Source organism: Lepidochelys kempii, chromosome 1 (assembly GCF_965140265.1).
Source record: "Lepidochelys kempii isolate rLepKem1 chromosome 1, rLepKem1.hap2, whole genome shotgun sequence".
Classification (NCBI taxonomy): Eukaryota; Metazoa; Chordata; order Testudines; family Cheloniidae; genus Lepidochelys; species Lepidochelys kempii.
This window is the reverse complement of record NC_133256.1, coordinates 100235770-100251247: the sequence shown is the minus strand read 5'-3', so window position 1 is coordinate 100251247 and position 15478 is coordinate 100235770. Positions and strand designations below refer to the sequence as shown.

Sequence of the window (15478 nt, the reverse complement as noted above, 5' to 3'; positions counted from 1 at the left end):
TTGTCTACTGTTTTCATTTTGAAAACTATGTGAATGTCAAGCAGCTTGTCATTTCTTTATTCCCTTAAGCATTCTGAGATTTTTTTTGCAAATTGTTCAAGTTCCTCCATCTGACAATGGCTGACAGCCCTTTTAAAAACAAAAACACAAAAACACAGCCTTCTGAAAGGTAATTTCCTCAAACAAAATGTCAGTGGTAATGAACTGAGACTTGAGTACAACCTCTTCAGGCAATGCCTGGCTGATAAGTTGCTTTTTTACCAACAGGCGTGCAGACAGAAGAATTTAGCTTGTTTTTATTTCAAACCAAATAAACATACTTTGTAAAATACAGGCCTTATTCTGGAAAGCATCCCTCTTCAGGAAAGCTCTTAAGCACATAATTAACTGTAATCTTGTTCTTAAGTATAGCCTGAACAGTACTCAAAATAGCCTGAATTTGGTGACATTGTGGGCATGATGCAGAAAAAATTATTCAATAGCAATTTTGGAGAAGGTGGAGGCTGTGCTTTTGGAATGATGAAAGGGTGAAAAGGAGCTGTTTTGTAGGCGGCTGGATAATTCTTTTAATGCTGCTGGCATTCTGTTGCAGAATCATAAGACTGGAGGGGACCTCGAGAAGTCATCTAGTCCAGTCACATGCACTCATGGCAGGACTAAGTATTATCTAGACCATCCCTGACAGGCATTTGGCCAATCTGGTCTTAAAAATTGCCAGTGATGGAGATTCCTCAACCTCCCTAGGCAATATATTCCAGTGCTTAACCACCCTGACAGGAAGTTTCTCAATGTCCAGCCTAAACCATCCTTGCTGCAATTTAAGCCAATTGCTTCTCATCCTATCCTCAGATGTTAAGAACAACAATTTCTCTCCCTCTTCCTTGTAACAACCTTTTATGTACTTGAAAACAGTTATGCCCCCTCAGTCTTCTCTCCAGACTAAATAAACCCCATTTTTTCATTCTTCCCTCATAGGTAGTGTTTACTAGATCTTTAATCATTTTTTGTTGCTCTTCTCTAGGCTCTCTCCAGTTTCTCCACATCTTTCCTGAAATGTGGCGCCTTACTAAAGTCAAAATATCTACCACTTCCCCCCATCCAGAGGGCTTGTCAAAGAAACCTAAGCAAAGGAATTTGATTTGATATGATTTGTTCTTGACAAATCCATGCTGACTGTTACTTATCACCTTATTATCTTCTAGGTATTTTCAAATCGCTTGATTTGCTCTATTATCTTTCCAGGTTCTGAAGTTAAGCTGGTCTGTGATTCCCTGGTTTGTCCTTATTTCCCTTTTTATAAATGGGCATTATGTTTTCCCCTTTTCCAGTCCTCTGGAATCTCTCCGATCTTTCATGACTTTTCAAAGAGCTGACTGAAGAGCTAAGATGTATTTCACCCTGGTGACTTGAACACATCTAACTTGTCCAAGTAATTTTAACTTGTTCTTTCCCTATTTTAGCCTTTGATCCTAACTCGTTTTCACTGGCATTCACTATGTTAGATGTCCAATCGCTACTAACCTTTTTGGTGAAAACCTGAAACAAAAAAGGTCATTTAGCACCTCTGCCACTTCCAGATTTTCTGCTATTGTTTTTCCCCTCCCTCATTGAGTAATGGGCCTACCCTGTCCTTGGTCTCTCTTGCTTCTAATGTATTTGTATAAAGTTTTCTTGTTACCCTTTATGTCTCAAGCTAGTTTAATCTTGTTTTGTGCCTTGGCCTTTCTAATTTTGTCCCTACGTACTTGTCGTATTTGCTTATATTCATCCTTTGTAATTTGACTTAGTTTCCACTTTCTGTAGGACTCTTTTTGAGTTTCAGATCATTGAAGATCATCTAGTTAAGCCAGGGTGGTCTCTTACCATACTTCCTATCTTTCCTACACGGTGGGATAGTTTGCTCTTGTGCCCTTATTGTCTCTTTGAAGAGCTACCAACTTCGAAAACAGACTCCAACAAGAGACTGCTGAATTGGAATTAATTTGCAAATTGGATACAATTAACTTAGGCTTGAATAGAGACTGGGAATGGTTGATTCATTATAAAAAGTAACCTATTTCCCCTTGTTTATTCCTCCCCCCCCCCCCACTGTTCCTCAGACGTTCTTGTTAAACCCTGAATTTGTGCTGGAAATGGCCTACCTTAATTATCATACACATTGTAAGGAGAGTGATCACTTTAGATAAGCTATTACCAGCAGGAGAGTGGGGTGGGGGGAGAGAAAACCTTTTGTAGTGATAAACACCCATTTTTTCATGGTCTGTGTGTATAAAAACATCTTCTGTATTTTCCACAGTATGCACCCGATGGAGCTGTAGCTCACGAAAGCCTATGCTCAAATAAATTGGTTAGTCTGTAAGGTGCCACAAGTACTCCTTTTCTTTTTGCGAATACAGACTAACACGGCTGTTACTCTGAAACAACTCTTAAATGGTTTTCCCCTTAGACTTGCTTCCCATGGGATCTTACCTACCAACTCTTACTTTTGAGGTGCCTTGTCACTCATTGGAATCCACAGCCCTGAGTTAGTTGCTTAGGGTCTATGTAGAGAGTTAGACTCCTAAGAATGGGATCCATAAAGAGCTAGCATGCTATGTGGGGAGCCACTCAGCACCTAAGCTAGCCAATAGGAAATGCTGAGGAGAGGGGAGTGGCGTAAACCCATGATGTAGGAGACTGGGTTCAATTTCCTCCTCTGCTTCATGTGGAGCAGAGATCTGAACTTGTGTTTCCTAACCCTTAGTGGAGTGCCCTAGCCACTGGGTATAGAATAATGTATTGGTCCAGATTTAGTCATTCATTCTCACTCTAGCCCAATGCATTAATTTTTTATTTATACACATTGGACCATTTTCAACAGGACACATGCACAGCAGATTGTACCATAGCCTAGGGAGCATGGCTGAGTGGTGGGAGGTCCAAGTTCAAATCCCTGCTCTACATCAGGCCAAGGAGGGAACTGAACCCAGGTCTTTTACATCCTGGGTCAGTATCCTAATCACTGTGCTAAAGGTTATAAGTGAAGCTACCTCCTCCAGCCATCTGATATGGGTTTAGGTATTCTCTAAGAACTCCAGCCAGACTAGAATCCACAGAGAATGCCCAGTTTTAGGATCCTGCTGAGGCTTAGGTTGAATAGGTGCCTAGACTGAGGCAGCTGTGTGCATGCTCACTGGCAGAAACATACACAGCTAGGGAGCTTTTAACAGTGGAAACTCAGACTCCTAGGCATTTTAGTTACCTCCAAGGTTAGGCAGCAGCTCAGCAGGGTTTTGAGGATCTCAGTGATGCGCACTTTAGGTGCCTGAAGTGACAATTAGATGTTCATGTCCATTTTTGGCACTAGCCCTAAGTGCCTAAAATAAGACACCTACATTTGAAACTTGAGTGCATAATTAAATAGTTTATGGGTAACTTTATTTCATTAATTGGTTTCCATTATCAATGCTTGCTATATTAGATCCACAATTAATATCTGATATTTTTAAATTCTGTGAGCTATAAGCTTCCCTCAGTTGTGAGACAAAGATGGGAGCAAAGAAAAATAAAATGAGGTACCAAAGTCCTGAAAGAGTTGACAGTGGAGAGGAGCCAAGGCAGCATTGTTCACCCTCATCCCTGAGCATGTGGTACCCCACAACCTCAGAGCCAAATGTGTAGCCAGTGCTTCAGGGCTCTGGGAATAGCGGTATCAGTGTAGGTAGGGCTTGCACTGTAGAGTAGTCAGTCTGCAATTATTGGTCCCAGTTTAGGAAGGCACTTAACATTGTAGACTCGGACTTTAAGGCCAGAAGGGACCATCATGATCAATTAGTCTGACTTTCTGCACATCACAAGCCTCAGAACTTTTCACTACACTGCTTTCAATTCCCTGGGCCAATCCCCCATAGCCCCAGCCTTCACCAAAGCTTCATCCTTACCTCAAGGCTCATCTAAGTTCAGGCCAGCCAGGAGCTCTTCATCACTCAGTAGTGCTGCTGTTCCCTTTGGCCAGCCAGGAGCACTAGCTGTACTCCTCTGGCTCCAACAAAGAACTGACGATCTCTGAAGCGCCTTTTATATGGCCTCCGGGGCCCTGATTGGCTGCTTGGAGGACTCCTCTAGTACTCCTTTCATGGAATGAATGTGGCAGGACACTTAGGCCTCCAGCAAGGGCCTTCTGAGCCTAGTCTACCCTGTCACAGTCCTCTCCTCCCCAACAGGATTGGGGTGGTAGCTCTATACAGGATAATTCTTCTTACCTCATATTTTGCCCCACTCTAGCAGGGTCTTCTCCCTCCCAAATCTCACTGTCCGAGAGCTACTAGTAATTGTCTCTGTGCCCTGATCTACCAGGGTCCTTCTCTCTCAGGTCTCTTCTCCTAGAGAGTTTGTATTAGTCTTTTTCCCCCTTTCAATCAGGACTCTCCCTCTATCCAGAGAGCCTCTAGCCAGTCTCTGCCCTGGCCTCTCAGGGTCTACTTTCCCAGGTCTTTCTTACCTGGAGAGTGTGTCCACAGTCCCTTTCTTCACTTTCATCTTCTGGACTTCAGGGTCTCTAGACGCTCAGCATCTAACTGAGAGTCAGAACCATATACCACATGGAGCAAGCGCTGTTGTTCATTCTCAGTGAATTGGAGATCTTCAGTCAGCTGTTCATTCTTGAACTTGAGATCTTTCTGATGCCTCCAGTCATTTTGCTAGGTCATCCTCTCTTAGGAAAGAGCTCACAAAAGCCTGCCTGCACGACTTCCTTCCCTAGCCAAGGGTCCTGTTCTCTACCCCAGCCCTTCTCTTTCACCTCCCTCTGCTGGGTTGATTCTGTCTGGGCCTCTGTTCTTAGCACACTGGGTATTTAATACTGAGTTCCCACAGTCTGCTGCTTCCCTTAGAACCCTGCTGGGCCCAGGTCTATATGGTATTCCTGATGTGCCCTCTGAGCCTTCTCCCTCTGGGCCTGGGTCAATGCTTCCTGCAAATCCAAGCATTGTTCCCTCTGCCTCTTTGCTTCCACCTGTACCCGGGTCAACTTCTGCTCTACCCAGACCAGCTGGTTAATAACTTTCCCTCAGGAGACATTGGCCTGGTCCGACTCTTGTTGGCACTTTCTCAGTGGATTCCTCATGTCTTGGGCATTCTGGTCTCAACTCTGGGATCTTTTCTGGGGTCTCCTTACTCTGGCTCCCAGCCTCTCTGCTTTCCTTCCCAGCCAGGCTAGAACCCTCTCAGTCCTGGGTCACTGTCCTGGTCTTTCCTGCATGAGGGCAGAGTAACCCACCCAGAGTCTTCAAGATTACAGGCCACAAGAGGTCCTTGACCATGCTGACCCAGAGTTGAGCTCTCTCGCCTGTACCTCCAGCCCAAAGTCTTCCGTGGAGTAGACTCGGGTCTCTCCATGTACATAAGAGGTATGTACTGGGAGGTGTCAGTTCAGGCTAGTTGCCCTAATCTGGTTTTCCTGAACCAAGGTGTACCTGAACCCCAAGTCTACCAGATCCTTAACTACAGTTCCTTCCAGCCTGACTGTCACTACCAACAGTGGGGCCACCCCAATCTTTGGAGTAGATCTGCACTGATTGGTCCCACTGTAACAATAGTTTAAGTAATAATATTCCATTACTGGGCAGTTCCTTTTTAATATGTTAGGGCTGGCCATACCTGTGGAAGACTTCCAGGTTTCCTAGCTCTTTCCCACTAGTGCTTCCCATAGGCTGCAGGGCTCCCCAGACCTCTTGCTGTCATAGTGCACCCCCAGAGAATCTAGAATTCTCAGGGTCTTTTCCCCTTGCAAGCTTCCTTGGGTTGCCCCTTAGTGAACCTCTTTCAGTTTACCATACAGCTTGGGCATTCCTCTTCTTTGGCCTCAAAGTAGACCTCAGCTCACTCGACTGCTTCTCTCACTGAGGTGAGTTGGAAACGCCTTATGCACCTCTGTGCCCCTCCCAATTGGGCCTTCAGGAATTGCTCTAAGATCACCTGATCCAGGAGCTTCCCCACCAAGCTGGTCTCTGGACAAAGCTAGTGCATCGCCAGGTCCTGTAGCTTCTGCACCACTACACATGTTCATGCTCCTTGCGGGAACGATTCCTTCCAGAACTTGTATATGTACACCTTTAGAGTCAGTCCCAGATTATCCAAGATGGCTGCCTTCACCACAGGGTAGGAACTTGCCTGCTCTTCTCTTACCCAGTAAACCACCTGTGCCTCACCTATCAGGAATGCTGCTATGCGGGCTGCCCAAGTCGACTCTTTCCAGTATGCTTCCTTTGCCGCCTGCTCAAAGGTCCAGAGGAAGGCTTCGGGGTCATCTTCCAGTCCAAGCTTTGCCAGGATCAGAACCAATGGACCACCAGTTCAGTCACCAACTGATTCTCATGTGTGGTGTGACCCAACCTCCTCTGTATCCATTCCTGCTGATCGGAGTGGATCTCCTGTCACCATTGCAGCACTGCAAACTGGGCCTTCTGTTGCCCTGCAGGTTCTCCATTAATTGCATCAGCAAGGCCTGGGTCCTCTGTTGCTGCTGCCCCCCTGATGCTGCTGGCCTGCCACTAACAGGTGGAATGCCTCTTCCATGTTGTGCCCCTTGCAGATAGGGGTTGGTCTGAAGAATCCCACTTCTTGTACTAAATGTAAGAGCATGGCACCTACCTCTCACAAGCACCACATCTGGTCAGTGTGTCGGTGGTCTTTAAATAATCCCAGCCCTGGTATCAGCCCATACCCCCAGGGCTTCCTCCCTGGGGGCAATGGTTTTTCTTTCTTGGTCTATTCTGGTCCCAGCTCTCCAGCTGGGCCATTAAGTAGTTCAGTTCCCCTTCTCGGGGTTTATCGCTGTCTGATTGTAGGCCAGTTCCCCAGTGGCCTATGGAGGGGATCCAGGCCCTCCACTACTTCAGGTCCCAGCCCAGGGATCCTAAGAATAGCAGCCATGTGCCACCATGTCCCTTTAACTACACTGCTTTCAGTTCCCTGGGCCACTTCCCCACAGCCCCAGCCTTCGCCAAAGCTTCAGTCTTACCTCAGCTCATCTAAGTTCAGGCCCAGGAGCCAGCAAGGTGCTCTTCCTCGCTTCTATGGTCCCTGCTACAACTGAGCTGTCCAGGGTACTGCAGTTCCCTTTGGCCAGCCAGGAGCATCACTACACACCTCTGGCTCCAGCAAGGAACTGAGTATCTCTGGCCCCGCAGCTACTTTTATATGGCCCTCCTGAGCCCTGATTGGCTGCTCCCTGCAGCCTCTCTGATTGGCTGCTTCCCCTGTAGCCACTCTAGACTGCTTGGAGGACTTCTCTACTGCTCCTTTCCTGGGATAAGTGTGGCAGGACACTGAGGGCTCCAGCAAGGAGCCTCTGGACCTAGTCCACCCCATCACAGTCCTCCATTCCTCAGTTCATCCTAGTAGCCCTTCTTTGCACCTGTTCCGTTTTAATTCATCTTTCTTAAACATGGGAGACCAGAATTGCACACAGTATTCCAGATGAGGTCTCACCAGTGCCTTGTATAATGATAATACTTTCCTATCTCTACAGGAAATACCTCATGTGTTACATCCGAGAATTGCATTAGCTTTTTCACAATTGTATCACATTGGCAGCTCATAGTCATCCTGTAATCAAACAATACACCCTGGTCCTTCTCCTCCTTTGTCATTTCTAACTGATATATCCCCATCTTATAGCAAAACTTCTTGTTGTTAATTCCTAAGTGCATGACCTTTACACTTAGGAATGGGATGAAATTAATAGATCCATTACTCCAGTTTTTCAGGTTGTCCAAATATTCTTGTATAATATTCTAGTCCTCCTCCATATTGACAATACCTTCCAACTTTGTGTTATTCACAGATTTTATTAATACATTCCCACTTTTTATGCAAAGATCATTAATGAATATGTTAAATAAGATCAGCCCCAAGACTAATCCTTGAGGAATTCCATTTGCAACCTCCCACCAGCCTAACAATTCATCTTTCAGAATGACCTATTGTAGTCTCTCCTTTAACCAGTTCCTTACCCACCTTCTGATTTTCATATTAATCCCCATCTTCTCCAATTTAAATATTTTCCCATGTGGAACTGTATCAAATACTTTAGTGAAATCCAAGTAGATTAGAACTACGGCATTTCCTTTGTCTAGAAAATCAGTTATCTTCTCACAGAAATTAACTTGGTCTGGCATGATCTACCTTTTGTAAAACCATGCTGTATTGTTATCCCAACTATCCTTTACCTTTCTGTCCTTAATTACTCTCTCTTTCAGAATTTGTTCTAAGACCTTGCATACAACTGAGGTCAAAGTAATGGTTAAACTGTAGTTTCCCAGAAAAACTTTTTATTTCCTTTCTTAAATATAGGTACAATATTTTCAATTTTCCAGGCATAGGGTACAACTCCTGAGTTTATAGATTCATTAAAAGCCTTGCTATTGGGCTTGCAATTTCATGTGCCAGTCCCTTTAATATTTAATATGGAGATTATCCAAGGCCCCCAAATTGGTCCCAGAAAGCAGATTGGTTATTTCTACCTCCATATCCTTGTTCCCATTAGCCACCCTGCTACTGCACCCAAGCTCCTCATTACCCTTATTAAAATCTGAGGCAAAGTATTTGTTTAGGTGTTGGGCCATACCTACTTTATCTTTAATTTCCACCCTACCCTCAGTGCTTAGTGGTTCTACTGTTATCCAGGGTTCTTTCTACCCAAAGCTCTTGGTAACTTTACTCTGTGAGAGGTGGTGTCAGGATATAAATCAAGGGAGACACGGCCGTCCAATCGATAGATGGCTGGCACAAACGGAACAACACAAAAGTGCTTTCACTTAAAGCTATTCTTTACTTAGTCTCAAGCACCTACACATGTCCACAACAAGTTAGTAACGCCCAGCCCTCAATAATTACCTAAGTTGGGTGTGGCTCTTGAGTGGCACAGTGGTAGTCTTCCGATGCCAATCTTTTGTCTGCTGGTGGGGACCACAAGATGTGTCCAGAGGGAGAGTCCCTGAAGAGTCCAACTACCCAAAACTTTCTTCCCTTATTTATTCATTAGTATTACAATAACACGTCACTCAAAGAAAACTTGTTAAGCAAGCAATTTCAAAGGTTAAGCAAGAAGTTTCCTTCTGATCAACAGTTAGCCAGATGTGTTTTTTCAGAGTTTGCATGCCTTGCGGCCCTGACAGACACATCCCTGAGGGCACATATAGACAAGCTTCCTGTTTTCCTAAAATGCATAACACAGCAATTTCAACAGAGATCTCATCAGAAAGGACGCGGGGTCAAGCTGCCCTTTCTGTGGCACCCGAAACCCCTCCCCTCCTGACTCAGTCATGTTAAGGTTGCTGCATAAACCCACTTACGGCCTGCTAGCTTGGCTACTTGTAGCAATAAACAGTAATGGTTTGGGCACTTTGCGGGTTTGCCAAGATCTCCCCGTACGCCACTTCTCTTTTTCTTCTTTTCTTTTTATTTATATAAAATATCTTTTTTCTGTTGGTTTTAATTTCCTTTGCAAGGTCCAGTTCTGCTTGGCTTTTGGCACTTCTCACTTTTGTACTTAAATCCATCCTATTTAGGAAAGCATAAAGGCACGTGCTTAACTTTAAATATGTCCTTTAGTCCAAGTGACTAAATGTATACCTAATAACCTTTCCTGATTAGGGATGCTTTCCTGAATTGGAGCCACTGCTCACACAAGTAAAAGTTAGTACAGCTAGAGACATTAACTCACACTGTCCCCTCTCTTCAAGTTGACAACTGTGGCCAATGGCAAAAAAGCACCATAGGGAGCCAAACTATCAACAAGTGGGAGAGACACAGTTCCAAAGCCATCATGGAAGGGCAGACTCTCTCTCAAGTTGGATGTTCCTTTCCTTGGACAACCCTAAGTTCCCCTATGTTGGAGGCCATATTTCCTATGTCTGGAGCCCACAGCCACTGGAGAAGTTACAATATGGCCCTATATTTCACATACAAATGCCATTAAATTGACCCAAAGAAATCCTAACATTTAACTCCTCAGCAAGATCTGATCTCTAAGTCTCTGTGCCAAAGTGTGTTTATCTATTCAGTTAAGCTTAAATTGTAAGGATGATATTTAATTTAACAAGGTTTCAATGATTTCCATAATAAACCTACTAAAAATGGGGGATGGGAGGAATTTGAATTTGTAAAGGTTTTATATTTACAATATTGTTTTAAGAAATGTGGAATAATGTTAGTTTTCCATCATTATTATAGCTGATACAATTTTTTTTCCTAAATGAATCCCCTTCCCATAGCAGAGCAATATATTCCAAACAAATCAGTGGTAAATATGGAATGTACCAAAAATCCCAATTGCAGCAAGTTTCAAGACTGTGCTGGGGTTCAGCACACAATAAATAGAATCCAGAGGTCAGAGTCAATAACATAACTGATATGACTTGACATTTTCATATTTTTAAACAAGGGTCTTAAAAGGAAGCTGTCAAGTCCTTTCACTTCAGGCATTTTAAACAAGCTTTTGAATAAAAATTGTATTTTTACTAGAATGTACAGCACTGGAGTTGGTGCAGGTTTAGTTGATTGTCCTCGTAATGAAATTTTTTTCTGTATGTAAAAGCATATGCATGTGAGGGAGAATGGTCTTGTGGTTAAGGCACTGGCCTGGGACTGAGGAGATTTAGGTTTGCTTCCTAGTTCTCCTACAGATTTTCGTGTGACCTTGATAGGTCTGTAAATGGGGATAATACTTTCTTTGTCTATTTAGGCCCTGATCCTGCAATTAACACACGATCAGAGCCTCAGATTGTAAGCTTTGCTGAGGGGAGGGACTATCTCTAATTTTTAATAAAATGCCTAGCAGAGTGGTACCCTGATCTTGGTAAGGTCCTTCAAGCACTACTGTGATACAAATAATAATGCCTTCTATTGTCATACTGCATGTGTATTTCTGTGGAGGGCACTGTATGCAAGTTATATTTACTTTTTCATTATTCAGTGCTAAAAAGGTTCTCTTTGAAATCTGGGGTGTGGGTATCTGTTGCAGGGTTGGTACACCTATCACACTTAGGGTATGGGGGAAGGGTACTACAGCCCCGGAGCTGAGTCCAAATGACCACACTGAGCCTCAGGGTAGTGTGGCCTAATGGCCGGAGTCAATAAGGTGGCCCTCCCTTGCAGGGCTGCATGATGGCCTTGTGGCCAGAGTCAATATGGCTGCCCTCCCTTGCAGGGCTGCGTGGCCTAATGGCCAGAGCAATACGCTGCCCTCTTCTGCAATGTTTCCAGCAGCAGCCAGACAAGACCTTATAGACCCCGTCACAGGAACAATGAGGTAATCACCCAGACACAACCAAAAAACTCAGAAGAAGCAAACAAGATAAATGAGCTGCACCTCCAGTTGTCAGTCAAGCCCTTTTCATCTTTCTCCTCTAGCTCTCTCTTTCTTTTTGTGTATCTGACGAGGCCACAGCTCTCACAGGTTTTGACAGGACTTGGCAAAGTCCACTTGGCACTTCAGGTTCATCAATGCCCAGCAATAGTACCAGGAAATTGTAGATAATTGGAAAGTCTTTCACGTTCATTAAAATCCCTAAAATAATATAGTCTCAGAATAATAATATAGTCTCAATTTAGGAATAATCTAGCCATTTAAATTCAGCAGACAAGCCTAGCCTGGAGTATTTCATACGCTCAGCTACAAGAAGGAAGCCTGCTTCCTTTATGGAAACTAGAGGACAGACAGCTCTAGAAGGAGAGAAGGTTTTAAGGGTTAAAGCAGTAGTCCGGGGTGGGGAGAGGATGTAAATTCTAGACCTAGATTCCACATTTACATATTTCAATACACCCCACTATTTGCAAAGCTTAAGGTACATTACAAATTTATTTATCAGCCCATTGTACCAAAATAAATAAAATTCATGGTCAAATTGAGGTAATCAGAAAGTTATTTAAATTTGAATATATTGACCTTATAGAATCAGCAAAAGCAATCTTGTGAGAGAGAAAAACAAACAAAAAACCCAACCAAATATAGCTTCCTAGCACCTGGGAAGGTTGAAGAGCAACTCCATGATGGACACCATCATAAAGATCTAATTATATATGTTCATTGGTTAGACGGTAGGAGGGTATGCAGTAGAAAAACCCAAGACAGACAGAAATGAAGAAGCCTTCTCCATTTTGATAGGTTGCAGGATTGAAGTCTTAATGAAGATCATTAAGAATCCTGAAAAGCAGTGGCCTACACGCTAGAGGCATGAACAGAGTTAAACCGTTTTCTTCTGCTACCATCTCACATGACAGTGTCCTTTGCAATGAATCTATGTCCTTGTATCAATACTGTTCTGAGAAAGTCTGTGTCCCTCTTGCCAAAGTGAAAATTAAACAGAATATGGAACCTGAAAAGGGAGGGAAGGGCCAGAGATCTGGGATCCTAACCTCATTGATCCAACTCAGAAGGACTCCCCTCTAAGTTCACCTGTAGCTCTACACCCCCCTCAGCAAGCCAGGGCAGCACAGCAGAACCATCTTAGGTGGTAGTGTTGGGTATTGGCCCTAGCTGTCCTGTGCGTAAAGCAGCATTAGCACCCTGCAACCTACTGGGAAGCATGCCACTCATATGGCTCCTCTTTGGCTTCTTTCCTAACTGAGCCTCACATGTTTTTTTTTTTATGGCTCATGAGGATGCATAGGTATTTTGACAGAAGGAATTGTGCAAGCACAGCAGATGGTAGCAACTTGTGTAACCAGTTGCCTGCCCCTGCATGGCACCCCATGGCTTTTTCCGTGGATTCACCCTCTTCCCCTCTCTGCAGCAGCAAAAGGGGTAGATATGAACATAAATTTGTATACAAATCTACGTTATTGCATTGCATACCTAACAAAAAGTTCAAGTCAGATGTTGTCTATTTGACTCCTGATTCTTCTCATATAATTAATTACAATGAAGGAAAAATGCCCAGCTCTATCAGTGGGAAGGCAGGTGTATAAATGTAACCAAATGCTATGCAAACCATCAGATACATTTTTAAGTGTTACTGGTTTGAGGTCCTCTGACAAGGATGTAAAATGCAAATCATCCTGCCTATGCATTTATAGAATAAATTTAAATATATTTAACATCAAATTGGCTAATCTTGTCCCTAATGCAACACCTATATAGTCTGAATTGTGTGAATGTTAGACTTGCTTCTCCACTGCTGTAAGGTTGAATTCCAATACCTTTCTGCATTTCATAACTGGAGTGCACACGCGCACACAGATCCTTTGGAGATGAAATTTTGTATGACTCTTCTTTGCTCAAGGCCTTTTTTTCTTTAAACCAGATTAAAATACTTTCTCAGTGTGTTTCAAACACAGTTTTTGCTCATTCTGGTTTTGAAACCATTTTTTTTCAAACTTGACTTGTTTTGTAGATCTCAGTGATATCTACAAAGGAACAAGTCAGGGAAAATTGGTCATTATCTTTGATGATATGAAGACTGAGAGGTGTGTGCAGGTGTGTGTGCGTGCCCACAGTAGGGTTTCCAGTTGGGTTTTATTGCTCAGCCTAAACAAAAGGTTGTGCTGCGAGACATCTTCGTTTGATTTAATCATGCAGAGAACTTGAAAGTTTGATAAATATTTCAGACACTTTAGGAAAACTCTTGCAGATATTGCTGGTGGTACTGCTCACCAACAAGCCATATGTGTTGACTAGAAGATTGAACATAAGGCTGGTAGCCCAAACATTTGTGTTATATTTCCACCTCTGTCAGTGATTTTTACAGTTCATAAAATATATTGCACATTACAAACATTATTTAGTTAGCTGACAAAACCCTCTCTGTTGGTAAATATAATCATATCTATTTTATGGAAAGAGAGTTGGAATCTCAAATAGTTTAGAACCATCAAGTTAACCTAAGTGGGATCCAGTTGCAACCAGCTCAGGCCAACTGAGAATTTGCCAACCTTGGGAGAACATTAGGCCCAATTAATGAAAGGAAATGCATGTGTATGGTTTTCCAAATTTGAGTATTTTTTTATTATTAATCTCGTTTTTAAATTGTAACAAATAGTTTTAGTGATAATTTGTGAGTATCTCTATTTGTAGACAATTAGCACTTTAGAAATATCAACTTGCTCTATCATCTCGGTGAAAGTACGCTATATGTTATACAAACAGGAATTCTGTCATTTTCATTTGAATGCTCTGCTTATAGTCAAAGTTTGAGAATTTACAGATAAGTGCCATTTGTTCATAAAAATTAGAAAAATGAGAAATGCCTGTCATCCATTTTGATGAATCTAGACCATTATCCCTTTGCTTGGCTATTCAGCACATACCATTATTTTTTGCTAAATGTTATTCCAGCTATTTCCTTTGCTCTATAGATCCTCAAGTAGACATCATTTCAAATCTTGGCAAGGTATGAACTCTGACATAGAAAGCCATGATTTGAATCAGTAATTGAAATACTTGTTTTTCCTCTTGTGTATTCTCCTAGGTTGCTTTTACAGTTCTCTTTGACTTAGAAGCTCTTCTGAAGATCTGGTGCTTGGGCTTTACTGGATACATCAGCTCATCTCTTCACAAATTTGAACTGCTGCTTGTAATTGGAACTACTCTTCATATTTATCCAGACCTCTACCATTCCCAGTTTACATATTTTCAGGTACAGTCAACTAATTTTAAGATTTTTGTTTAAATACTTTGTTCAGGCACACTAAAAATGTTATCCACGAACAGTAATACATATTCCCATCTGCGCTTTCCTTTGTTTCTTCCAGTGTTCTCATATTGCTGAATCACTTTGAATAAGTCTTTAAAATAATAATAATTCAAACAAATGTCTCTTTTTAAATCTGTGGATCTACGGAGACCTTACAAGAGTAGGCCTCTATCTGAGTAAGCAGATCAGCCCCCTATCCTCCTTCTTTGCAGCTCTCATTTCCAACTTCCGCTATACTGCTTCATCCTGGCTTTGGTCTAATTTGGCCACAATTCTTCATTCACCTTTGCACACACACCACTTCTTACTGCATGTCCTCCCGCTGACCCTTAATGTCCACAAGTGGCTTGCTTGTTATTGGCCCTCAGTTCCCCATAAACTTACTTTTGATTCCATAGACACTGCTCTACCAGCTGTCACCTTCCCATGTTACTTTCCTAACTAGGAGATTCTCTGCCTCAGTCCCTTCTGGATCTTCTAAAGCCATTTCCCCAGCTCCACCCTGGATCCTGACATTTTTCAATCTTCAGGTTATTCCTAATCTATTTATGGGGGCTGTCCTGTCCATTCCTGCTGGAAGTCCCTTGTGGAACACAAAGAGAGAGAGAGATTCCTTGGGGTTGACCCATTTTCGGGTTGTAAGTGAGCTCACATTTGTCCTTTGTTAGCCTAGCCGCCATACCAACTTATTCCCTGTCCCTCCTTCTTGGATGAACATGTCCTGTAGGGTCAATCTAGTTGTGGGAAAAGGCCCATAGGTTCATTATATTGTAGTATAATCTCAAGTGTAAGGTGTCAGTTAC

General features: G+C 42.8%; 1 protein-coding gene across 2 annotated transcripts in view; it reads left to right on the top strand.

Moving 5' to 3' along the window:
* Nucleotides 1–15478, top strand: part of NALCN (sodium leak channel, non-selective) — a 345519-nt gene that overhangs the window by 197727 nt on the left and 132314 nt on the right. For both annotated transcript variants that reach the window (XM_073348939.1, XM_073348928.1), the window contains one exon: nt 14451–14618. In XM_073348939.1, the coding sequence (XP_073205040.1) occupies nt 14451–14618 (168 nt within the window). The remainder of the gene's footprint in view (nt 1–14450; nt 14619–15478) is intronic.